This window comes from Thamnophis elegans, chromosome 4, assembly GCF_009769535.1.
Source record: "Thamnophis elegans isolate rThaEle1 chromosome 4, rThaEle1.pri, whole genome shotgun sequence".
NCBI lineage: Eukaryota > Metazoa > Chordata > Lepidosauria > Squamata > Colubridae > Thamnophis > Thamnophis elegans.
In genome coordinates, this window is record NC_045544.1 from 17,991,292 (window position 1) to 18,015,934 (window position 24,643).

The window sequence follows — 24,643 nt, forward strand, 5'->3', positions numbered from 1 at the left end:
AAAAATCCAGAAGAGGACATCTCAGGGAGGATTCTGAACTGGGAACCCGGCCATTTGCTCCTGACCCTCTGCGCCGTCCGCAGCATTGAACAGCTCCTCCCCTTCTTCCATGTCCTGAGCCAAGTCTTCAACAGCAAAGTCACCAGCAGGAGCATCGGCCATTCAGGGAGCCCCATGCTTTACCCAAACTCTTTTCCCAACAAAGACATCAAAATGGAGAACCAAAAGACATTATCTAGCAAAGTGAGGCAAAAAATTGAAGAGATGGTTGAGAAGGACTTTTTGGAAGGGGTCATCAAGACATGAAATGTAAATGGCAGAATCTTTTTATCTTATGTAATGTTCATTTCAAACCAAACCACTCCATCCTTCCAGAGTATGTAATTTCCTTTTTTCATACTTTGTACGTAGTGTATACTTCAGGATGTATTTAATTTAAATACTTGTAAATAGGTTCTGGATATGGCCTGAATCAAGTTGAAATATCGCTGGCACATATTGATTATTGTGCCTAATATTTATGGTACATTTTGTTTTTGTCATCTTGAGGTCTGTCTTTAAGAAATCTTACAATAAAGTTGCACATTTTTCTAGTTGTATGTCTTTCTCTGCACCTAGGCCGCTGCACGGGGTTTACTTTCTAAAAATGGAATGAATGAGTAGTTTGAACATATCAATATTCTGATGAAGGCATTAATTGTCAAGATGTTATTAAATTATCTTCCAACAATGCTGCGTTCCAGGTTCTTAAGCAAATAAGTGTGACATGGCAAACATCTTCAAACATGCACCCAAAATAGATGAGTGCTTCTACCAAATGCTGTTTCTTTGGGAGATTTTGGGATGCTACACTTCTTCATAATTTGCAGCAAATAAGTTTCTTTGCTATAACTTTCCTTTCATGGTGGGAATTGAAGTCTGCTCTTAATATGGTACATTTACTCCAACAGGCATTTTTCCAGCTGAAACTGAAAGACTTGTCATTCCCAGCCAGTCTGTCCACATTTTGCCTAGGGATTATAGGAACTTGCAATCCAACTCTAGGATTGTCATGATTGCAATTTTCTGAAAAAGCATGTTGAAGTTGAAATTTCCAAGGACAGGAAGCAGAAAACTCCTAGTGTTGCTTTTTTTTTTTTTTTTTTTTACAATAATAAATGTTGAGTATTTCTCGGCTAGTAAAGGTTTTATATGACAAAATTTCATGATTCAGATCCAAGTATGACGCTTCATCAAACAGACTTGGGTGGGTCTCCAAATCCGCCAGCTAAATGGTAGACAGCCAAGCAGACCTCATGGGCGAGTTTATCTGCGTTCTCCTAAAGAGAAAAATATGAGACTAAAGTCAATATAAAATAATCTCAGCTAAGGGAACGTTTAGATGTCATTCAGGTTTTTTCTGAAAGAATCTGTTTTGCTCCCTAGTTCAGAAACCACATATGGCACAGTCTCTCACAGCTCATCACTATTAAGGACTTGGGAGTCAATTTTAAGTTTGTGCTGCAGTGAAAAAAAATCTAAATAACTCATAATACTGGGAGACATCACACTATGAGGAGCAGATTTCAAAGAAGGATCTTTTAACTCAAACATGAAGCTTTGAAGAGAGGCGTTACAGACCCTGTTCCCCCATCTGTTTTTATTCCATGTTTGTATTTTTTTTTTTACAAAATGTACTTAAATAGGAAGATATCCTTCATAAAAATAGAAGGACAGGTTTCTTTTTAGAAATGTCCGTATCGTGCTCCATTTCAGTTTTCTGAAATGACAGATTATTATCTCATTTCTATCCAGGCTCCCAATTTTTCCATCAAAAAAGCTGCTAGAAACACAGCAGATCTTTCCTAGCCCAAAAATATTTCAGAAAACCAAGGGAAGGAAAACAAGATGTTTGAGCAAGCAACAAAACCGTCTTCATTTCTCTTTTCCCCAATAAGCTCAAGAAGAAATGGGAAGGAGCCTGGTAAAACTTCAAGAGGACTAAGTACTGTTGCTTGCATACCTATAGATCAGCGATGGCGAACCTTTTTTGGCTCGCATGCCATAAGGGGGGACCGTAGGGGGGTCGTGTGCAGACGTGCCGCACCCATAATGCAACGCGACCCCCCATGCACATGCACGCATGAGAGGCGCTCCCCTCCATTTTTTGCATGCTTTTTTCGCCCTCCCCAGCTCCAGAGGATTTATAGTCAGTTCCGGTTTCCTCGTAGGGTCATTTTTAGTCCTCCGAAGGCTTCACGTACCTTTTGGTTTGCTCGTAGGATTGTTTTTAGTCCTCTGGAGGCTTCAGGAAGCCTCCTGAAGGTCCCTGAAGCCTCTGGAGGGCTCAAACCAGCCCTACGAGCAAACTGGAAATGACTTCCGGGTTGCTCGTAGGGTCATTTTTAGTCCTCCAGACACTTCAGGAAAGCCTCCTGAAGGTCCCTGAAGCCTCCGGAAGGCTTAAACCGACCCTACGTGCAAACTGGAAGTCCGTTCCCAAACTTTCAGTTTGCCCATAAGGCTGTTTTTTTGTGCTCCAGAGGCTTTAGGGAAGCTCCTGAAGCCTCCGGAGGGCCTCCAGGGGGGCGGGGGAGGCTCTTTTCGCCCTCCACATGCCCCTATAAAGCCTCTGGAGACTGGGGAGGGTGAAAAATGGCTTTAAAAAAGGCTGAACTCTGCTGGCCAGTGCGCGCATGCGCGCTGGCCAGCTGACAGGGCAAGGCCTCACGCTGGTTCGCCATCCCAGCTATAGATTATATCAATTCACCTAGTTTGAAAATGTTACTGACAGAAAAGGACTTCCCTGCATGCTATAGAAATTCATCCCAATTTACTCCACAAAGGCGCTAAATCAGGGGTGTCCAACCTTGACAACTTCTAAGACTTGTGGACTTCCAACTCCCAGAATCCTGGGAGTTGAAGTCCACAAGTGTTTAAGCTGCCAAGGTTGGACATCCATGTTCTAAATGAATCATGCCCATTCTCACCTGGGAGTCAGCTTCGGCGTAGACTCTGACTATGTCTTCTGTTCCAGATGGACGAACAAATGCCCGAGCCAATTTAAACTGCTGAGTCAGATGGTCGATTTTTTCTTGCAGCCCTGGAGGTGCAATTGCTCTTCTTTCAGCATCTGTCGTGCTGATGACCCGCCTATCAGCAACCTGCGAGTCAAAATGAAAACAAGTAACATCGTCTGACCTGCCAAAATTGCAACTGTGTATCAATTCTCTAACGAAGAGAAACCAGGAAAGAAATAAAATGAGCCACGGTGGCGCAGTGGTTAGAATGCAGTACTACAGCCTACTTCTGCTGACTGCCAGCTGCAATTTGGCAGTTCGAATCTCTCCAGGCTCAAAGTTGACTCAGCCTTCCATCCATCCGAGGTGGGTAAAATGGGGACCCTGATTATTGAGGGCCATAGGCTGACTCTATAAACCACCTAGAGAAGGCTGTAAAAGCACTGTGAAGCAGTACATAAATCTGTTCTGACCCTCCTCCTTGCTCTTTCAGAAACGACAGCCACACACAGCTTGCAAAGGAATGTCTTTATCAGTCCCGGCTTTTGCTGGCTGCGAGCCCAAAATAAGCAGAGATAAATTCTCTGGCAAAAAGTTAAACAGCAAATGCAAAAACAAACTCTCACAGCAAACCAGGTTTATATAAAGCAAATCACTTATCCAAGTGCTTCTTTGAATCATGAACACAAATTAGAACAGGAACGGAATGGACGAACGAACGAACGTTGACCTCTGCAACTAAGGCGTGGCACCATCAGTCCGTTATCCGCAGGAGATCCTTAACAAGCCACAGCTGCTTGTTATCTTCTCCTGTGAGCATCCTGAAACCACTCACTGATAGCAGCTCCAAAGGCTCCTACCGAGCCACAACGCTATCCCTCACCACAGGGCCCTTCCCCTGGGTCTGACAGTCCAGATGCGGCCGGGATGGGTTGTCCATAAGATAGGCCCGCAATCATCTCCATAAATCCTATTGCTATTGATCTGAGGAGTGCTATGACCTTTTAATCAGAGGTTCTATGTTGCTAACTCCAAAGGTATAAACAAAATGTATTAAGATTGGTTTGCAAGACTAAAGATACTCATTATTCAAGGGTTTCCATGTGACGATCCCACAGTAGCCTCTGCCATTTCTTTTTGTTCATCACACCATCTACTAGACTGTTGAGATGAGTAAGGTATTCAGAGGACTTATTAGTTCAACTTATCATCATCATCAATGTAGCATGGCCTTTATTTCCCTCCCCCCTGCAGCCTCTAATGACATCACTGATTTTTTTCCCCCCTCTGGTCTTCCCATCTCTGGATCACATCTACCCAAGAAAAAAAAAGTTTAATTTTTTTTAACAGTCCATTTAATTTTAACAATCCATTTAATTCTGGTTCCCAACTAACCTTCACTTTGAGTTGTCGGTTTGGGAGATCTGTGTACAGAGCATCCCACTGTGCAATTGTGAGGTTCTTCAACATCAAGATGGCCTCGATCACAAGCATGTCGGAGAGACTATCACCAACTGTCTAGTGCAAAAGAAAAGAAAAGAAAGGAAAGAAAAACAGATGGGAAAAATCAATCTCTTCCACACTTGACTTAAGTCTTTAGCATCGGTACGGCATCGCCAATCCCTTCGCTGTAGAGTCGCATGCATCCCAAATCAACGGGATCCATGATTCTAGGCTGAGTACTACTTGAGCTCGCCGGGCCCAAGAGTCGACAGAGCCCCTTCTGTTGGAAAATGGTGGGCACCTCGAGAAGGCAGGGGTTGTCTTGATAATGAGAGGCTATATTTTGCGCGTCAATTGGATAGTATAACTGAAAATATCTCATGCAAGGTACTTTGTAAAACATTATTGATTCTAACTCTGTCCTACTGTCAGATCTCACTGTTTTCCTAGGACTAGTTACAGGATCTTGCTTTGAAGATGAGTTAAACTGGTATTAAAACTGACTCAGATTATGGTAATAATGCATGTAAGAAGCTTTTGCCTCTACATAATTTATTCCTTAGCAATAGCAATAGCACTTAAGACATATACCACTTTCACAGTGCTTTGCAAACCTCTCTAAGCAGTTTACAGAGTCAGCCTATTTCCCCCAACAATCTGGGTCCTCATTTTACCAACCTCGAAAGGATGGAAGGCTGAGTCAACCTTGAACCTGGTGAGATTCGAACTGCCAAATTGCAGGCAGCTGGCAGGCAGTAGAAGTAGCCTGCAGTACTGCATTCTAACCACTGCACCAACGAGGCTCAATTATACTATAGATCAGAGTTGTTCTTTCTCCTATTTGTTTTTTTTTAATTGATTATGGATGCATGCTTTGCTTATTGTTCATAAAAAGTTTTTGTTTCAAGGAATCTAATCTGCAGTAAATGCTTCTGAGACTAAAATCTATACAAAAGTATTTTAGATGCTGGCTTTTCCTGATCACCAAAGTGTAACCAAGCTCCCATATTGTTTCTCCCACTTCTGCTTCAAAACACTGCTGAATTTGAAACCAACTTTTGACAATATCGTCACCCTTTTAATCGATGGAACAGAATATGGTTGAAGTCAGTTAATTGATTCAAACCACACCAGTACTGAAAAATGGCTATGAAGCTATTACAGTTAATTTCCAACACTTACTGCTTAGGGGGAAAAGAACCATACTACCTATGGGACCTTACCCTGTTTTAAAAAATGGATCCTATCATTCTCTCCATAATGGCTTATTGGAGTCATTTCCCTTACAAAGTTCTGCAGTCCAGTAAAAGCCTTGAAGATTCTCCCAATAACAATCTTCAATTGCATAGGGAACCCTAAGAATTTCAAAAATTAAGTCTGCATTTATATAAGGCATCCCAACTAAGGATGGACATACAGGGGTATAAGAACAAGGGCAGGTTTTGTGCTTGTTTAAAATTAAACCTCTAAATGGTGACTCCCTACTGGACGATAGGAGATGGCACACTTTTGAGAATTTTAACTGATTTAGAATAAAAAAGGAAGTCTATCCATCCGTAACTCAGATGGAACCTAGATTGTTAATTTTCTTCCAAATACATCCACTGGGCTCTTTTCAAGAGAACATACTTGGAACAGCTTTGAACTCGTAGTAGTTCCCAGCTAGCTTTGCTGATTGAGAAAGCTAAGCAGGATCTTTCCTTGGTACCGTATCCGAGAAGACAAGGAAGACTAATTTGGGAAACAAACTTACATCTGGAAAGAGGACAATAGGAAATCACTTCTCTATTTTTACCTCTATTTAAACTCTATGAATAGATGCTGGTGTGCAATTAGGAGCCAAATTTGACTTCAAGACAACTATAGACAAGCTTCTTTACTTAGTAATGGACCAACATTCCTACCTGATTTATCAGATCAATTGTGTTTTCGAGCATCTTTGCAGCTTCTCTTTTTTGGTTATCTTTTTCTTCTTTTGCCTGGAATCTTATCTTATCCTCTGCGGCTTTACTAAACAATACCTTGAAAGAAAAACACATGGGACTATCAACAGAGGAAAAAAATGGAAAAGAAACACAATCAAAATTCTCTCTCACACACACATGCTTTGTGCTCAGAAAGAGATGCGTCATTGGTTAAAATTTAGACTCTGATGAACGGCTCTAGACTCCTTTCAACGAATACATACTTACTGTGCCATGACCGTTTGCTTCAAAATAAATTCCAATGTCAAATTCCTGGGCCTTGTGATGCAAATGTTTCACTCCCGTTTTGGCACAGTGAACAGGGACCTGAGAAAGAAAGACACAGTGTGATGGGTGCATAATTCTGCATTACAAGCAACGTAATCTTTGAAAAGTTGGAGCGCGGAAAGACAGCAATCCCTCAAGGGGAGAAGGCTCAGAAGAGCAATGCCTGACAGATGGCAAGAAGCGCATTACGCCAATGACACTGATCATCAACAAGGAAACTCTGGGTTTCCCAAAACTATTTAAACTATTAAAAAAAATTAATAATAATAAAAATCTCCAAATCTCCAAACACAGCATCCAAGATAGTTAAACTGTTGTCAGTAAAATCAAAAAGTCCGGCCTTTAACACATTCAGAGTCAGGAACATGGCCAAGTTTTTAAAGCTTTAGGAAAGGTTAACAGGATTAGGACTGAATGAAGGCAAATATATGTATCCCAGGATAATAGCAATAGCAATAGCAGTTAGACTTATATACCGCTTCATAGGGCTTTCAGCCCTCTCTAAGCGGTTTACAGAGTCAGCATATTGCCCCCAACAACAATCTGGGTCCTCATTTCACCCACCTCGGAAGGATGGAAGGCTGAGTCAACCCTGAGCCGGTGAGATTTGAACAGCCGAACTGCAGAACTGCAGTCAGCTGAAGTAGCCTGCAGTGCTGCATTTAACCACTGTTTAATGTTGCAGGATCCAATAAAGGTTGGTCACCGGGACCAGAGCAGGGGTGAAATGCTACCGGTTCAGACCAGATCACCCGAACCGGTAGTAAAAAAAAGCTACCGGTTCACCCGAACAAGTAGTAAAAAAATACTACCAGTTCAGGCGAACTGGTATTTCCAACGATCAGCTATGACACACAATTTATATTAGCTAAATATAGGAATTTATATTTATATTAGCTAAATATAGAAAAGCCTGCTTTCGAGCTAATCTAAATCACGTGGCACAGTGCATCCTTCCCCACACACACACACCTGCTGTTCTACTTACCTTTGCAGGCGTGCTCGGTAGCAGGCTCCGCCCACCTGCACGGACGTCATCATGTCCGTTTCTGATGCTCTGCATATGCACACTCACATTTGCGAAGCGGTAGCGAAAGTAAGTAGATTTCAACCCTGGACCAGAGGTTTAGTCTTCCTAGCTTTCGGACCTCGTGCCGGAGCCCATACTCAGGGAACCTATCTCTAGAGGAGTGTGTTAGAGCACCGTCACTGGTAAAGGAGAAATTCCCAGAGAATGGACTCCGGCATGAATCTGAAAGTTCAGAAGACTAAACCTCTGGCCCCGTGCCCAACCCAGATTGGATTCTGCAGGATTAGGACCATTCTAATCTCTGAGGGGAGGATTTTCCACTGAGCAATGCAGAAAAGGCCCACTGGCAGTTTTTGGCTGAGGGGATCTGCAGCATGCCCAGACTGCCAGATTGAATTGGGGCAGATAAAGAACTAGCAGAAATGTACACTAGGGAAAGCATGCCTAATGCTAACCTTGATTAGGTTTGCAGGTGGATAGACCTCTGTACAAATCCAAACCATTTGCCTAGTTAATGGTTAGTGGCATAACCAGGTTAAGTGTGTTTTATGAATGCAACCAGAGAACTTTAGAAAGACAGCCAGTAAAAAGAGAGGGGGCTGATTATTAGTTAAATAATCAAATAAAACCAAATGGAATTGATTTTCTGGTGAGTAATTGTGAGATGGCATTCTTAATTGTACTGCCTTCTCATCAAGGAGCAAGCCATGCGTTTGTTCCGAACTCTTGGGTAGTCAGGACCGTGTGAGTAAAAATGGAAGCAACTTTTGGGATTTTTTCCTAAAACTTTTCATACTTTGCCATAAAACTCCAAATTATCAGAAAGCAGCACACGTAAGGATCAGTTTAAAATACATTATACACAGGGTTGATTTTTTTTCTTTTTTTTTACAAAAGTGTTACTCATGAAATGCAGTGCTTGGAATACATAGGAAAAACAATAACAATATCAATGTTTTATTTCTTTTTTGTTATTAAAGCACCCCAGCTTTCTCTCGCCTGCCGTCTTCCAGATGTGTAGCAAAGCATCGCTGCCAACCCCAGGTTTCTAAGTGTAAAGCTGCAATTCCAGCACATCTGGAAGGTGGCTTTTTGGAGGAAACTCTTCTAGGTTCTCTCCAGGCAAGCATGACACAAAAATATGTTGGAATTCATAACCTCCCCATCCTCACCGTACCCCATTGTTGGTGTTTTAGCCATGGTTAATTGTTTAAGACTGGAAGAAGTCAACTTCATACCTTCATGGTTTGTTCCAGATAACCGGTAGAGCTCCCATTGGCATACGCTGTTTGTATTACTGCAAAAGATAAGGTTTGTCCAGCCTGAAGAAGCAGAGAAAGGAACATTCCACAAACAAGACTCAACTTCACAAGAATTGCATGGATCTTTTCCTTTGAAGAACTTAAGTTTACAAAGAGATTGGAAATGTATTCTCTACCGATCTTGAAGATCAAAAGCACTGCCCCTCCCGTTTTGGGTGGAAAAACATGTTAACCATTAACCAAACCTACTTTTGACATCAAGATTATGCAAAGAAATATTCCATCATTTCTTAATAGTACAAGCTAGGTTTCAGGGCATGCATTAGATTCCTCTTTACAATTAACACTATTTTTCGATTGTATCGTAAAACTGTGAGTTATAACAAGGCCATCTGGAGAGGAAGTGTGTCAAGAAAACCAACCACCTGTGATTATATAAGTTAATACCATTAATACTGGTGGTATTGATTGAGTGGTGTGGTGGCCTAGAGGTGGATGTCTCGCCTCACAATCAGCAGACTGTGAGTTCGATCCTAGGTAGAGGCAGATATTTCTCTCTGAGCATGCTGGGAATATATCTGCTGAATGTAACTCAACATTGGCAACAGGAAGGGCATCCAGTCAGTAATCACTCCATTCAGTTGCCCAAACTCCGCACGCAAAGGATTATGGATCATTAAAAGATGAGGATGAATACTAATGGTATCGATTATGTCAAGGGTATGTACTACTTCAGAAAATGTTTGACTATTATTTGGGAATGAAGCCCAAGCTAAGCCCAAGTTTAGTCTGTTCCATCCAATTTCCCCTGAATGAGGGTCTGTGAAATTAAGGTTTTACTGCAAGTTGCCTATGAATAAACCAGTCTGGATTTATACGTATAATGTAGATTGTTTGGTTTTGGTTTACTGCAATTTATAAATCTGTTTTGAATCAGCTGAGGAAATGGCTTACCTGACCCCATCAATAATTCTGCTGTGCTTCATTTTCATTGAAACCTAAGAAGCACCCAACTGTTGCTTTTTTGGTAAAACACAACACAGCTCCCACCTCCCATCCAAACAGAAGCATTTTATTATTATTATTATTATTATTATTATTATTATTATTATTATTATTATTATTATTATTATTTGGGGGGGGGAATAATTTACTGCATTTTTCTTAAAATGAATTCTCAATAATCTGCTGTATTTTTCTCAAAAGGAATTCTCTTATCTCTTTAAAAAAAAATAGGCGACTGTAGAAATTGTTAATTACTATGCAGTTAATATGATTGTTAATTACAGCTACGTTTAGGAAAAAGAAATAAGAATCTTTTACAATGGCATTTCATTTGCATCCTCTTTCCACATAGAAGATATTTCAAATATGCAAGTGTTTGGGTTCACTGTGCACCAGGAAAGATCTACCGTGTTTTTCAGAGTATAAAACGCACCTTTTTTTCCTCAAAAAAGAGGCTGAAAATCTGGGTGCGTCTTATACATCGAATACAGCATTTTTTGCCTCATAAAGCCCTGCCCCTTTCACCAAAATGGCCGTGCATACCCTTATGGAGGCTTTCAGAGTGCTCCTGGGGGCTGGGGAGGGCAGAAATGAGTGAAAAAATGGACCATTCCCCCCCCCAGCCCCCAGCAGTACTCTATAATCCTCCATAAGGCTATGCATGCAATTTGTTTTGCAAAAAAATTTTTTTGCTCTTTTTTCTACTGTATTTCTCTCTCTCTCTTTCTATTTCTCTCTATCCCTCTACCTACCTACCTACCTACTCTCCCTACCTACCTACCTACTGTATTTCTCTCTCTCTCCCTACCTACTGTATTTCTCTATCTCTCTCTATCCCTCCCTCCCTCCGTACTCTCTCCCCCTACCTATCTACTGTATTTCTCTCGCTCTATCTCTTTTCTATTTCTCTCTCTCTATCCCTCTCCCTACCTACCCACACTCTCTCTCTCCCTACCTCCCTACTGTATTTCTCTATCTCTCTCTGTTTCTCTATCTATCCCTTTATCTACCTACCTACCTACTGTATTTCTCTTTCTTTCTCTCCCTCTCTATCCCTCTATCTACCTACCTACTTTTTTTAAAAAAATGCCTTTTCAAAACCTTGGTGCGTCTTATACTCCGAAAAATACGGTATTTGATCATCGTAGTAGAATAGATAATGCTTTAACCAAAGGAAATAAATTACCTTCATCAGAAGTTCTTTAAGAAAAGTGCTGATTAGAGTTGCTATTTTATCTCCATCCAGAAGATGGAAATGGCCAGCAGTGTCTACATAGTAGTAAACAATTCGGTCAGCATCACCATCCAACGAGCAGCACCTCTCCCCGGGATTCATTTGTAATCCTAACAAGCAAGACAGCAATGCAGAAGTGTTCATTGGCAAGAATTTGAAGCGTAAAGACTATGGCAGGAATCCCCAACCCCTGGTCCATGGACCGGCACCGAGCCAAGGCATTTCCGAAACCGGGCCTTGCAAACAAGTGAAGCCCCAACCGTGGGATGCAAGCAGAATGCAAAACCACGCCCCTACCGGTCCGTGGAAAAACCACTCTCCAAGGACCTGGAACATGGTGCCCAAAACATTGAGGACCACTGGGTTATGGTTTTTACATACTTCCAAAACAAACTGCCAGACTAAATCAAGAATGGGCAACATATTTAGATGACGTTCAGCATCCATCTGCCCTACCCAGTATGGCCAATGAAAACAGGTGGAGTTGCAGTCAGGCAACCTTTAGAGAAATGTTTACTGGTCTCCTTTGAGTTGTATAGATAGTCAGGCACAGATACTCTTTGCAGTGCAAAATAACAATTTTAAGTTTCCCTTTCTGCCACAAATCTACCAAAGAGTCAGAACATTCATAAAGGGGTGCAAATGATCTACTGAAGGAGTTCAGCTCCTTTGTATGGGAACCTCTTCAGCAGGGTGCATGAATGGAGCTAGTATCTTCAGGATTTCAGCCGCAGTGGCGCAGTGGTTAGAGTGCAGTACTGCAGGCTACCTCTGCTGCCTGCAGTTAGGCAGTTCGAATCTCACCAGGCTCAAGGTTGACTCAGCCTTCCATCCTTCAGAGGTTGGTAAAATGAGGACCCAGATTGTTGGGGGAAATATGCTGACTCTGTAAACTGCTTAGAGAGGAACTGTAAAGCACTATAAAGTGGTATATACGTCTAAGTGCTATTGCTATTTTACCTCCACTTCAGCCTCCTGCCAAAGCAATTCAGCTCCCTTTGGCAGGCAGCTTTTTCAGCCACCCCCAGAAACAAGGAGGAGTCCTCTTCAGGAACAGTCTGCAACGTTTCCTGATAGTTTCCCCACTGACTTTCTGGGGAAGCCAATAGAGGAGAGTGCAAATAGCAATCACATGATCACCAGGCATTTTGACGACCAGCCATACCTGCCAACAGGTTGCTGAGCAACCAAATCAGGATCATGTGACCAGGGGATAGTAGTGCCATATTTTGCAATGGTTGGGAGTGCTTTACAGGCCATAAAGCACTCTTTCCAGAGAACACTATAATCCTGGGCCTTTGTTAATCATTAAGTCAAGGACTACTGGACTTATAATTTAGCAAATCCATCGTCATCTGGCATTTTCTGTTATCTCCTTGGCCAAAGAAATGAACTCTTTGCATCTAGCAAGGAGGACAAGTTGACTTTCTCTGGAAAAGGCTTCTGACCAAAGCAAAAAGATATCTGCCAAGCCTGTAAATGCTTGTCCCACCAAAATTCTTGAAACAATTAGGGATTGATCCATTTTGTCTCTTCAGGCAAAAATATATTGTAGAGAAAAATCACTTTGGGGGATAATAAGATTTGCTTGTTTTCTGAGTTTCTTACAAGTTTCCTTCAAGTTGTATGTTTATATCTTTTTTTCCACTGGGATACCGGCAACTGTTACCAGCAATTTTTCTTTCCAGTGTTGGTATTAATATAATTAATTATATTATATTATATTATAATTAATTAATTAATTAATTAATTAATTAATTCATTCATTCATATATATATATATATATATATATATATTTGCCATCCGTCTTTCTCTGAAGTGACTTTAGTTTGGGGGATATATTTATGCCAGTGGCGGGATTTAAATAGTTTAACAACCAGTTCTCTGTCCTAATGACCAGCTGGGTAGGTGTGGCTCAGTGATCATGTGGCTGGGTGGGCGTGGCCAACTCAACCTCAATCAGGTAGATGGACGCTTTCCCTTAGCTGTTACAATGTAATAAGGGTTAATCAGAGAAACAGTTTCTGTAAGCAGGGCAATAAAGATTAGGCTAGAAACAACACCAGAATGTTTCCTTCCTGCCTTCCTTACAGGATTAGCCCTGTAAAGTGGGAAAAAACAAAATGGGATTTCTTCCAACAACCGGTTCTCTGAACTGCTTAGAGGAGGGGTAGTCAACCTTTTTATACCTACCACCCACTTTTGTATCTCTGTTAGTAGTAAGATTTTCTAACCGCCCACCGGTTCCACAGTAATGGTGATTTATAAAGTAGGAAAGTAAATTTACATTATAAAATTTATAAAGCAGAGTTACAGCAAACCCCTACCGCCCACCATGAAAGTTGGAACGCCCACTAGTGGGCGGTAGGGACCAGGTTGACTACCACTGGCTTAGAAAGTAGCAATAGCAGTTCGACTTATATACTGCTTCATGGGGCTTTTAGCCCTCTCTAAGCGGTTTACAGTCAGCATATCGCCTCCAGTCTGGGTCCTCATTTTACCCACCTCGGAAGGATGGAAGGCTGAGTCAACCTTGAGCCAGTGAGAATTCAACCGCCGAACTGCAGATAGCAGTCAGCTGAAGTGGCCTGCAGTACTGCACTCTAACCACTGCACCACCTCGGCTCTTCAACCGGTTCTCCCGAATAGGTGCGAACTGGCTGAATCCCACCAATGATTTATGCCTAAGTCTTCGAGTGGCTTACCTACAGGAGGCTTCTGATGAACTTTGACAAAATCAGCGCCACACATGTGGTTGAGCTTCCCTTCCCTTCCATCGTTGGCCAACTCTATTGCCAGGCTCTCTGAAAGGTATGGTTCCATTTCTTTGAGTTTTAGGGCTCCTATGCCATTCGCACAATCGATCTTCAGTCCCCTATGGCCATCTTTCTGGGAAGCAGCCTGCAGAAAAGAAAGCAAAAGGGAGCTCAGGAAAGAAGGGTGGATAGACCCCAGCAGAATTTATGGGGAAATGAGATTTGTAACTCCCAACTTTCACTTTACAGGGTCTGTCCTGCCGCTACAACTTATTTTCACTGAGCTATTTTCATTAAATAACTCATCAGAGCTAAGTACATATTTTTATTTTTATTTTTATTTTGTTTGTTTTCTTTTGTTCTGTGTAAGGCACCCAGAATCCTCCGGGATTGGGCGGCCTATAAATCTAATAAATTAAATTAAATTAAATTACAAAAATAAGAAGTGCAAATTAAAAATGTCATAAATGAATTTCAGTAGTTATTGGGCACTATAAATAAAATGAGTAGAATGGTTCCATGACCCAACAAATGCGCGCCCGACAACAGTATGCCAATGAAACCAAGGCGATAAAACCACGACATCGACAGTGGTCCAAAGGTGCACCGACAAAAGAGCGCCGACAGAAGCACAATTACGGTTAAGGTAAGGATTAGGGAAAGGGTAAGGGTTAGGGTTAGGTTTAGGGTTACCTTTAGGGTTAGGTTTAGAGCGCGCTTCTGTCGGCGCGCTGTTGTCGTCACGCTTCTGCACTCATTCATTGGCGCCCTTTTGAACTCACGGTTTTCTCCCCGCAGTTTCGTTGGCGCGCTTTTGTTGAGCGCGCATTTGTCGGTGAACCGGATGGTTCATTTTTGCCCATAGGATTATACATCTGCTTCAGCAAAAATATTTTACACATATTCAAAAGCAAGTAGAGTCAACTTTCCTTAAGAAGGTTCTTCTTTGATAGGATAAAAGTCCATTTTGATCCATTAGCTTGTGCATTGAGAATGCTGATACCTGGCTGGGGTTATGGCTAGTCTTAAAAGGACTCATGAATTTTTAATAAATGCACTTAAGAATCCAAACCAGATCTTCTCTTTAGGGAAGATGATTCTTTTTACCTGCATTGTAAGTTCCAGAAAAGCCTTGGAGAGCTTTTGATAATAGCCTTCCACTGTTGGTGTTCCATAGCTGCCTTGGGTGTTGTGACAACGGACCATATAGTGTAACTGTGGGGTTGTTACTAAACCATAATCTAGTAAGAGAGAGAGAGAGAAGAGTCAAATATCCCTTTACCCATAGCAATAGCACTTAGACTTATATACTGTAAAGCAGTGTTTCTCAACCTTGGCAACTTGAAGATGTCCGGACTTCAACTCCCAGAATTCCCCAGCCAGAGAATGCTGGCTGGGGAATTCTGGGAGTTGAAGTCCGGACATCTTCAAGTTGCCAAGGTTGAGAAACACTGCTGTAAAGGGACACGGTGGCTCAGTGGCTAAGACGATGAGCTTGTCGATCAGAAAGGTCAGCGGTTCAGCAGTTCAAATCCCTAGCGCCGCGTAACGGAGTGAGCTCCCGTTACTTGTCTCCGCTTCTGCCAACCTAGCAGTTTGAAAGCACATTAAAAATGCAAGTAGAAAAATAGGAATCACCTTTGGTGGGAAGGTAACAGCGTTCTGTGCATCGTTGGCATTTAGGCATGCCGGCCACATGATCACAGAGATGTCTTTGGCTATTTGGCTTTAAAACGGAGATGAGCACCGCGCCCTAGAGTTGGGAATGACTAGCACATACATGCGAGGGGAACCTTTACCTTATATATTGTCCCCCAGTGCTCTCTGGTCAGTTTACAATGTCCGCATATTGCCCACAACCATGGGAGTCCTCATTTTACTGGCCTTGGAAGAATGGAAGGCTAAGTCAACCTTGAGCTGGTCAAAATCAAACTCCTGTAATAATCCAGATTTTGTGGAACTACAATTCCCAAGAGCCTATCCAAAAATAAATTCTAAGGAATGTTGGGAGTTGTAGTTAACACGTTTGCAGGACTTGAAGTTCCATTCCTGGCTTGCATTGAGCCAGGTTGCTGGCTAAGTGAGACCTGTACAGAGCCCAGGTGGTGCAGTGGTTAGACTACAGTACTGTAGGCTACTTCAGCTGACTGCTAACTGCAGTTGAGCAGTTCGACTCTCACCGGCTCAAGGTTGACTCAGCCTTCCATCCTTCTGATGTGGGTAAAATGAGGACCCAGATTGATGGGGCAATATGTTGACTCTGTAAATCACTTAGAGAGGGCTGTAAAAGCACCATGAAGCGGTGAATAAATCTAAGTGCTATTGCTATTGCTATATTATCTATTACAAGTTCAACTGGCTCTTCAGGGTTTCAATTAAAGTCCTTTCCAACTCTTATTTGGAGATTTCAAAGACGGAGTCAGAGGCCTCCTGCATACAAAGTATAATTCTGTCCCCAAGTTCCAGACTTCCCAAATAGTTTCCTTAAACCTACATGAACCAAATTGGAGAAATCTCAGCATGAGGCTAAGTAACCAAATGGGGATCAAAGAGCAAACGTACCCTGATATTGACCTCCAAGGACAGATACCCCATCAATGGCTGATTGTGAAAGCTCCTTGCTGCTTGGCCTGCACGCAGAACGTGGAAACAAACAAACACTTTGCTAAAAATACTACACCAAAATACAAGCTAAAACACAAATACTAGCCAAGTAAAAGAATTATTTCTGCAAAGGGAAGGAATGGCACCTGTTGAGCGACTCAAGAGCGTTCTAGGCAGGTTTTTTATTAGGATCCACCAAAAAAATGCCTTGGCATTTCCCACGGTGTTCCCAATGATTCATATGGCATCTATTTATGACCTGGTATATTTTATACACCTGCTTCCCATTTTTTTTCTTCTTTACAGAACTTTAGGTGACTTATGCGGGCTGGTAAAGAGGAACTGCCTTCACTGGATCTGGCAACTGATCTACAGTCTCAGGTGCTCACAGAGGGTCAAGGCCAATGCTGAGCTGGATAACAGGAAAATGCAATGCAGCTGAGGAAGGGCAGAACCGGCTCATGTCCCAAGGGGGAGGAGGCAGGAGGAGGCAGTGCAAGGAAGACCATGTCCCATGAGGGATGACCATGGACCATAAGGAAGGGGTGAAATCCAGCAGGTTCTGACAGGTTCTGGAGAACTGGTAGCGGAAAGTGTGAGTAGTTCGGAGAACCAGCAAATGCCACCTCTGGCTGGCCCCCGATTGGGGTAGGAATGGAGATTTTGCAGTATCCTTCCCCTGCCAATAATTTGACCACCGTACCATCAATCAGGCTGGGGGGACAAAATTTATACCCCTCAGATAGGGTCCGCAACTTGGGAGTCCTCCTGGATCCACAGCTGAGTTTTGATCACCATCTATCGGCTGTGACCAGGGGGGCATTTGCCCAGGTTCGCCTGGTGCGCCAGTTGCGGCCCTACCTGAATCGGGAGGCTCTCACGACAGTCACTCGAGCCCTTGTGATCTCTAAGCTGGAATACTGCAACGTGCTCTACATGGGGCTGCCCTTGAAGAGCACCCGGAGACTTCAGCTAGTACAGAACGCGGCCGCGCGAGTGATTGTGGGCGCACCTCGGTTCGCCCACATAACACCTATCCTCCGCGAGCTGCGCTGGCTGCCTGTGGATCTCCGGGTGCAATTCAAGGTCTTACTTACCACCTATAAAGCGCTCCATGGTAGTGGATCTGACTATTTGAGAGACCGCCTTCTGCCAATAACCTCCCTGCGTCCCATCAGATCGCATAGAGCGGGCCTCCTCCGTATTCCATCCGCCAGTCAGTGCCGACTGGCGACTACCCGGAGGAGAGCCTTCTCAGTTGCTGCTCCGACGCTATGGAACAATCTCCCCGTGGAGATTCGTACCCTGACCACAGTCCAGGCCTTCCGTACAGCCCTCAAGATCTGGCTAGCCCGTCAGGCCTGGGGATAAACTCTTCCGCCCCTCCCGAATGCTGAGAGAATGTTGTGTTTTTAGTATTTTTCAGTTATTGCACATTTCTTTTTATGTTTTGTCTTCACTCCCCTTCCTTTATTATTGTAAGCCGCCCTGAGTCCCCTCAGGGAAAAGGGCGGCCTATAAATGCTATTAAAATCTACAAATCTACAAAATCTGCCACACCCACCAAGCCACACCTACCAAGTCACACCACACCCACCCAGTCATGCCCACAGAAATGATAGTATTTTTTTTTTAATTTCACCACTGCCATAGACCATGTCCCATGGGGGAGGAGGAAGGATGAGGTTGTTCAAGGTACACATCTCATGAGCGATTCCACTCTTCAGATCTTCAGTAGTCTTCCCAGGATTTCATCAGCAATCTATCCTGAGGTTACCCGCAAACCAATAAATCTTCAGCTTCCTAAATCCTCCCCAGTCCACCTCAGTTTTTCCAGCTTGTGTTGTTGTTAAAACCAAAGATCTTCAACTGACCGAATTGTCTAGGCCCATCTTAGCTACCAGCTATTATATTGCCTGTTTCTTTTCCCCAAGTTTCCCTCCAGTTCTTCTTGTTTTTAAGATTCCCCTTTAATGCTGGCCCAACATCTACAGCAGAGGTGGGTTCCTACCAGTTCGCACCTATTCGGTAGAACCGGTTCATCAAATCTCCCGAACCGGTTAGAAGAGGTTCCACCAGTGGACCCAGAAAGCAGGCCACACCTACAGAAGAGGTTCCAAATTTTTTTTAAACCCACCACTGACACAGAGAGAGAGAGACAGACAGACAGACAGACTGACTGACTGACACAGAGAGAGAGAGAGAGAAAGAAAGGAAGAAATAAAAAAAAAGAAAGAAAAAAGAAAGAAAAAGAGAGATGAAAGAAAAAAAGAAAAAAGGGACAGAAAGACAAAAGGAAGGAAGGAGAGAGAAAGAGAGAGACAGACAGAGAGAGACAGAGAGAGAAAACACATGGCCGACAAGCCACTCCCACTAGGTCACATGACCGGCAAGCCACTCCCACGAAGGAGGCCACACCCACAGAGTAGGTTCCAAAAATTTTTGAAACCCACCACTGATCTACAGCCACATCCTCCTTCCTCTGGAAATGTTTCCTTTGAGGAACTAAACTGTACACATTCCCAGCTTCTCTCTAAACATTTATTTTGTGCAAAACCAGCACAAAATAAATGTATAAGCAGCAATCAGGAAGCCATGGATGAATGCAGGCTGTTATAGGTCTACACCACACTGTGGTGTGGAAGTAAAATTGAAGGAGATGGATGTATTTAGTCTGCCTGAAAAGGCACCATATTAACCATGGCCATCCACCACTTTCTGCCACCCCCCAATATCACAAGCGCCAAATTTTCCAGGTGAATCTATGTGATCCCAATGAACAGCCTGATGAACATATATGTTGCCCTTTATATATGCTGCAAGACACGTGTTGGCTTTCTGGCTTACCGGGTGTCCCTACCAATCACAACGAAGGCCTTGTTCTGAAGGTCTACCGCCTCCTTCTGGCAGATCTCAGTCAGGACACAATGTAACTGAGGTTCCTCTGCATTTGCCAAGAACGTGGCATGATCTTCCCAGGTAGGGGCCAACATCTCCCCAGAAGGATCAATCAGCTTCACGCCATTGTCTTCCTGGAGGAAGACAGAAAATGTTCATTATCAAAGTTGATGGCATGTTTAGAAAAAAAGATGTAGTTTCTCTGAAGCAAAGAAATATATTTAAAATGTGTAGTTTCCAATCCGAAGTGTTTGGAACTCTAAACGCTTGCTTCAAGCTCAAAACACAATGGACTGCTTTGACTTTAAAACAGGGCATGCCTGAAAGTTTTGCACTCCTTTAAAAGATAAGAGTGTTGTAAATTGACCAAGGAAAATCATTTTGATATAACACCTTTATAATAAATAAATAAATAAATTTATTAAATCAATCGTACCAAAAGTTGTAAGTCGTTTTTCAAAAAGAATGTCAAAAAAGGTAAAATGATTTAATCTCACTGAAAAGTCAGAGGTGATTGATTGATTGATTTGATTTATTATATTTCTATGCCGCCCTTTTCCTCGGAGGGGACTCAGGGTGGCTCACAATCCAAGTCAAGGGGGGGGGGGTACAAATAAGGGAAAGAAAAAAAGCACGAAACAAAACAGTACCACAATTTAAAAGCACACAACAATCATACCATTCGAGAGGGGACAAAAGCTCATTAGCCCCAGGCCTGTCGGAACAGCCAGGTTTTAAGGGCTTTGCAGAAGGTGGCACTCCTATTCCTGCTTATATTGCAAAAAGCACCACCTAACTTAGTGAGACTTATTTCAAAGTAAACATACATATGTTTGTGCTGTAAATAATTGAACAAAGAAGACAGAGCACATTATGAAAAGGTTCCAGGAAGTGCAAGTTATATCCCGTCAATGAATCAATCAGATGTAATTCATAATTTACAGGTTAACACTACAGGTAGTTCTCCACTTACAATCACAATAGGGGTTGGAATTTCAGTCATAAGTCATTGCGATCATAAGCGGAGGCTCCCCAAATGACTGGGCCCAATTTTTTTTACTGCTTTTACAGCGGTCATTAAAAAACAGTTGTAAATCAAAATCATACATTTGTTAAGAGAACCACATAGTCATTAAGTGAATTCATTCTCCCAAAGAGGTGTTTTTTGCCAGAAATCTGCAAAAAAGTCACAAATAGCAATCACGTGATGGTCTGCAGGATGATACACCGAGCTGTAAATTTGAATCAACTCTTAAGCACCCAAAATGCACCGACAGAATATTTGTAACTCAGGATTGAATTGTGTTCAATATCGAAAATGCAGCCATGTGACCAGGGGGGGCATGACATTTGATAATGATGCTTTATGGGCCACAATCCCATTTTCTGAGGTCTTTGTAACTTCAAATGGCAGTTAAACAACCAATCATAAGTCGAGGATTACCTGCATACTAAAATGCAGGTTAAAAAAAGCTTTTTCCAGTTTAAACTAAACAGAAATATAACAGTTAATGGTTCCACCACAAAACCGCGTTCGACTAAAGGGCACTCGACGAAACCGCGTACCTGACGTCATCACAGTGCGACAACAGCGTGGAGAAAAAAGCACGCTGTAAACGCTAAACCTAAAATTAACCCCTAAACCTAAACCTAACCCCCCTAAACCTAATCCTAAACCTAACCCTAAACCTAACCCTTAACCTAACCCTAACCCTTAACCTAACGCTAAACCTAATCCTAACCCTAACCCTAACCCTAACCCTAAACCTAACCCTTAACCTAACCCTAAACCTAACCCTTACCTTAACTTGAATCGGCTTGTTTTCAAAGCGCTATTTAAAGTGCCCTTCTTTCTCCACGCTCGCTGTTGTCGCTCTGCTGATGACGTCAGCGACGCGGTTTAATCGGGCGCGCTGTAGTCGAGCGCGGTTTTGTCGTGCCACGACAGTTAATAGACATTGTTTTCAAGGCCCAAATAATTTTAGAACCAGAGTTCCTACACAAAAGCTGTTCTCTTCCTCTGCAATGCTCAGTTTCTTACTTCAGGGTTATGAGAAGCTGTAACCATCACACCAATAGTGGATTTGGTCTTCTTCGACCTCAGGACAGCTAGAAGTCCCATACGAAACATGACATGGTTGAGGTTTCCTGCTTTGCAACGGAATCCAGCCGTTCCATATTGGAGGAAAAACCCCAGAGGTTTAGCATGCAGTTTTGAGTATTTTGTAACTGCTTCGGCATCCATTTCTGCAGGGTACACAAGAAACGACACTAATTTATTGCCAGAAATTAGAACTGCACATCCTGTAAAACAAAATTGTGCCATATAAATTAATAGGAAAGAAAACTGAATTTCATTCACAGTAGAATCTATTCCTTATGCTTTATAAAAAGCAGCTTAAAATGTGTGGGTTTTTTTTTTATACCAGAATCATTATTCGCCAAGGGTACTTATAATATAAGACTTTTAAAAGCGCAGAACAAAGTGTTGCGACTTCATTATCCGGTTCTGTTCACAAGGACTTTGTTCCTTATCATCTGGCAATCCCAGGTCGCCTCTCTGCTTGGGCACCAAAAGGGAGAAGGCGGAAACTGATCTTGGTGGGGATTAGTTACTTTCCTTTTCCACTTCAATCTTTTTCTGGATAGCCAGAAAACTGCAAACTAGAAATTCAATTACAGTAGCCCACACCAATTTCAATCCCAACACCCTCCCACAATCCAAGCTACACCTAAATCAGTGTTTTTCAACCACTGTGCCGCGGCACACTAGTGTGCCGTGACATAGTGTAAGGTGTGCCGTGGGAGAATTACTTTATATATAGTCAATATAGGCACAGAGTTAAATTTTTTTAACATTTTCTAATGGTGGTGTGCCTCGTGATTTTTTTCATGAAAAAAGTGTGCCTTTGCACAAAAAAGGTTGAAAAACACTGACCTAAATAATGTTTTGGCAGAGGGTTTGGGGGGGGGGGGGTTGACTTTGAATAACTTTATTTTCACTTTGAATGTACACTGATCAGCATACATTAAAAGGAAATTTCGTTGCGTATAGCTCTCAAAGGGTCACCACCTCCAATACACATTACAGAAACGTGACTGACTAAATACATACAAATACATGCATACAAAATTATGCATATACCCACATATAGCATATGACACGCAAAAGCAAGGTTCTAACGCGCATGGAGCCTCTGCGGGCAGAAAGCCTTCCCCTATCTTTTGGAATGACCCACGATCAAAGCCACCTGAGCAACCAGATTACCTGCAGAGCTCCGGAGCCTTGCAACGAGAACGGCGTCTGAAGCGCCCTTCCGGGATCGGCTCAGAACACGTTTCCTTTTCGCCTTCCCAGAATCCACCAATCAGAAGGCCGAGCGTGCGGGGGACAGAACGAGGCGTGTTGCAACATTCGATCGAACGCCGCCCCCCCCCCCCGCGGCGCCATTCCAAGGCCCAGCCGCTCCTCCGGCTGCCGCGGCCGGGGCTGGAGTGCGTGGCGCTTCCCGGTTCACGCCCTTCGCCTGCGGCCATGTGAGCTGGTCGGATCCGTGCTCCTCTGAAATCAAGGCGCGTCGCTCGACTCCGGGGTTTGTTACGGCCAGCTCGGGCAGGAATCTCAGGCGGCAAGTGGGTTAGTGGCGAGCCAGAGGTTCTGCTTAACGACCACATCTTCAGCCTGGCCCTCCCCGATGGGCCTCCTTCCCCTTTTACAGGGAGTCCTGGACTTACAACGCCTGGTTCAGGGACCGTTCAAAGTTAGATCGGCACTGAAAAGAAAGGGACTTATGACTGCTTTTCACCCTTACGGCCGTTGCAGCGTTTCCCACGATCAAAATCCAGATCCTTGACTCATATTTAAGACCGTTGCTGTGTCCCAAGGTAACGTGATCGCCTTTTTCTACCTTCTGAAAAGCAGAGTCAATTGGGAACTGCCAGATTCACTTAACAACCAAGGTACTAACTTATCCACTGCGGTGATTCGCTTAACAACTGAGTCAACAAATGGGGCAAAACTCACTGAACAAATGGCTCACTTAATGAGAAATTTTGGATTCAATTGTGGTTGTAAGTCGAGGACTACCTGTATTGGATCGCTCCAAGCAGAATGTCAGCAACAACTTCCTGAAAGGAGAAATGAATTGATTATAGGACCTGGGCACGTGTAGCTGGCGTGTAATAATACTTGGGCTACCAGATGACCCCAAGATGGTGGCAAAGAGATGTAGGAGCATCTTATTCTTTTCTGCCTTGTGGAGGGCAGATTTTTGCAGCTCAGATTTAGTAACCCTAGAAATGGGGGCTGCTTAATTACCGTCTTTGGAGTTTTTCTAAACATTCCGATTTGGTGTTGCAGTTATGCATGGAATAGCGCAAGAGCGGGAGAGCGTTGGGAGTCCGGAGATCCAGCCCAAAGAGGACTTTGATTGGCCCCTGTCTTGTAAGACAGTGGCCACCAACGGGTGGTCCACAGAAAAATCATTTGCATTTTATATTGTTGAAAGAAATCTCCTTCTGGGTTCAGCTCCAAGTGGGGAAGAAGACACTGGAGACATGGAGGCTGCTTGGAAAGATGGTTTATTGTTGGACAGGGCCACATGGCTTGAGCCCTGAACAGAAAAGGTGATCAATGTTGGTGAAGAAGAAGAGAAGGGCTGAGGGAGGGGCTTGCTAGGCTTTTTGTACCCTGTTTAGTTCCACTTCTCTGTTTCCTGTTCCTGTGTAAGAAATGTATTCTGATTGGTTGTCAGACTCCCATGGGGCCATGCAGGGAGCTACTCTCTAGGCTGTTTTGAATCCAGGTATGAGTTCTCAGATGCCATGTGGAGAGTTGAGTAAAAGGCCAATATTATCATGCCTTAATCCCATCACTCTGGAGCTGAACGGGAAAACTCTTTATTATGTAAAGTGGACTAGCTCAGGCTTTAATGGCTAATTGACAAAGGGGGATGGGCAGGAAGCTGCAGGCAGCTATTCTGTCTTTTAAAACATGTTTCTTCCTTTTCACATCCAGAGAAATATTCGGCCTTTTCAATATTTCCTAAGATATTTCATTTTTCTGGGAGAGGGCTGGATGATAACTTTCCACAATATATTACTTAATACTATTTTATCTTTTTTTAAAAAATCATATTTGTGGTCCGCGGGATTTAAAA

The 24,643-nt window shown here is 43.0% G+C and overlaps 2 protein-coding genes across 4 annotated transcripts in view; one reads left to right on the forward strand and one right to left on the reverse strand.

Annotated features, from left to right (window-relative positions):
- Positions 1-1,144, forward strand: part of DOP1A (DOP1 leucine zipper like protein A) — a 60,401-nt gene extending 59,257 nt beyond the window's left edge. For both annotated transcript variants that reach the window (XM_032217129.1, XM_032217130.1), the window contains exon 37: positions 1-1,144. In XM_032217129.1, the coding sequence (XP_032073020.1) occupies positions 1-306 (306 nt within the window). In that variant the 3' untranslated portion in view covers positions 307-1,144.
- On the reverse strand, positions 1,128-22,848 carry PGM3 (phosphoglucomutase 3). Of its 2 annotated transcripts, XM_032217131.1 has the most exons (13): positions 22,753-22,847; positions 21,526-21,731; positions 19,434-19,618; positions 16,545-16,612; positions 15,090-15,223; positions 13,932-14,127; positions 11,178-11,335; positions 8,963-9,046; positions 6,635-6,733; positions 6,347-6,463; positions 4,395-4,517; positions 2,970-3,143; positions 1,128-1,319 (listed from the first exon to the last, which is right to left on the reverse strand). In XM_032217131.1, the coding sequence occupies exons 2-13, from the start codon at positions 21,727-21,729 to the stop codon at positions 1,233-1,235; spliced, it is 1,629 nt and encodes a 542-aa protein (XP_032073022.1). In that variant the 5' UTR covers positions 21,730-21,731; positions 22,753-22,847; the 3' UTR covers positions 1,128-1,232. The 2 variants fall into 2 exon arrangements, with proteins under 2 accessions (XP_032073022.1, XP_032073023.1); XM_032217132.1 differs by lacking the exons at positions 1,128-1,319; positions 2,970-3,143 and having other exon boundaries at positions 4,407-4,513; positions 22,753-22,848.
- Between the last annotated feature and the right edge of the window lie 1,795 nt (positions 22,849-24,643).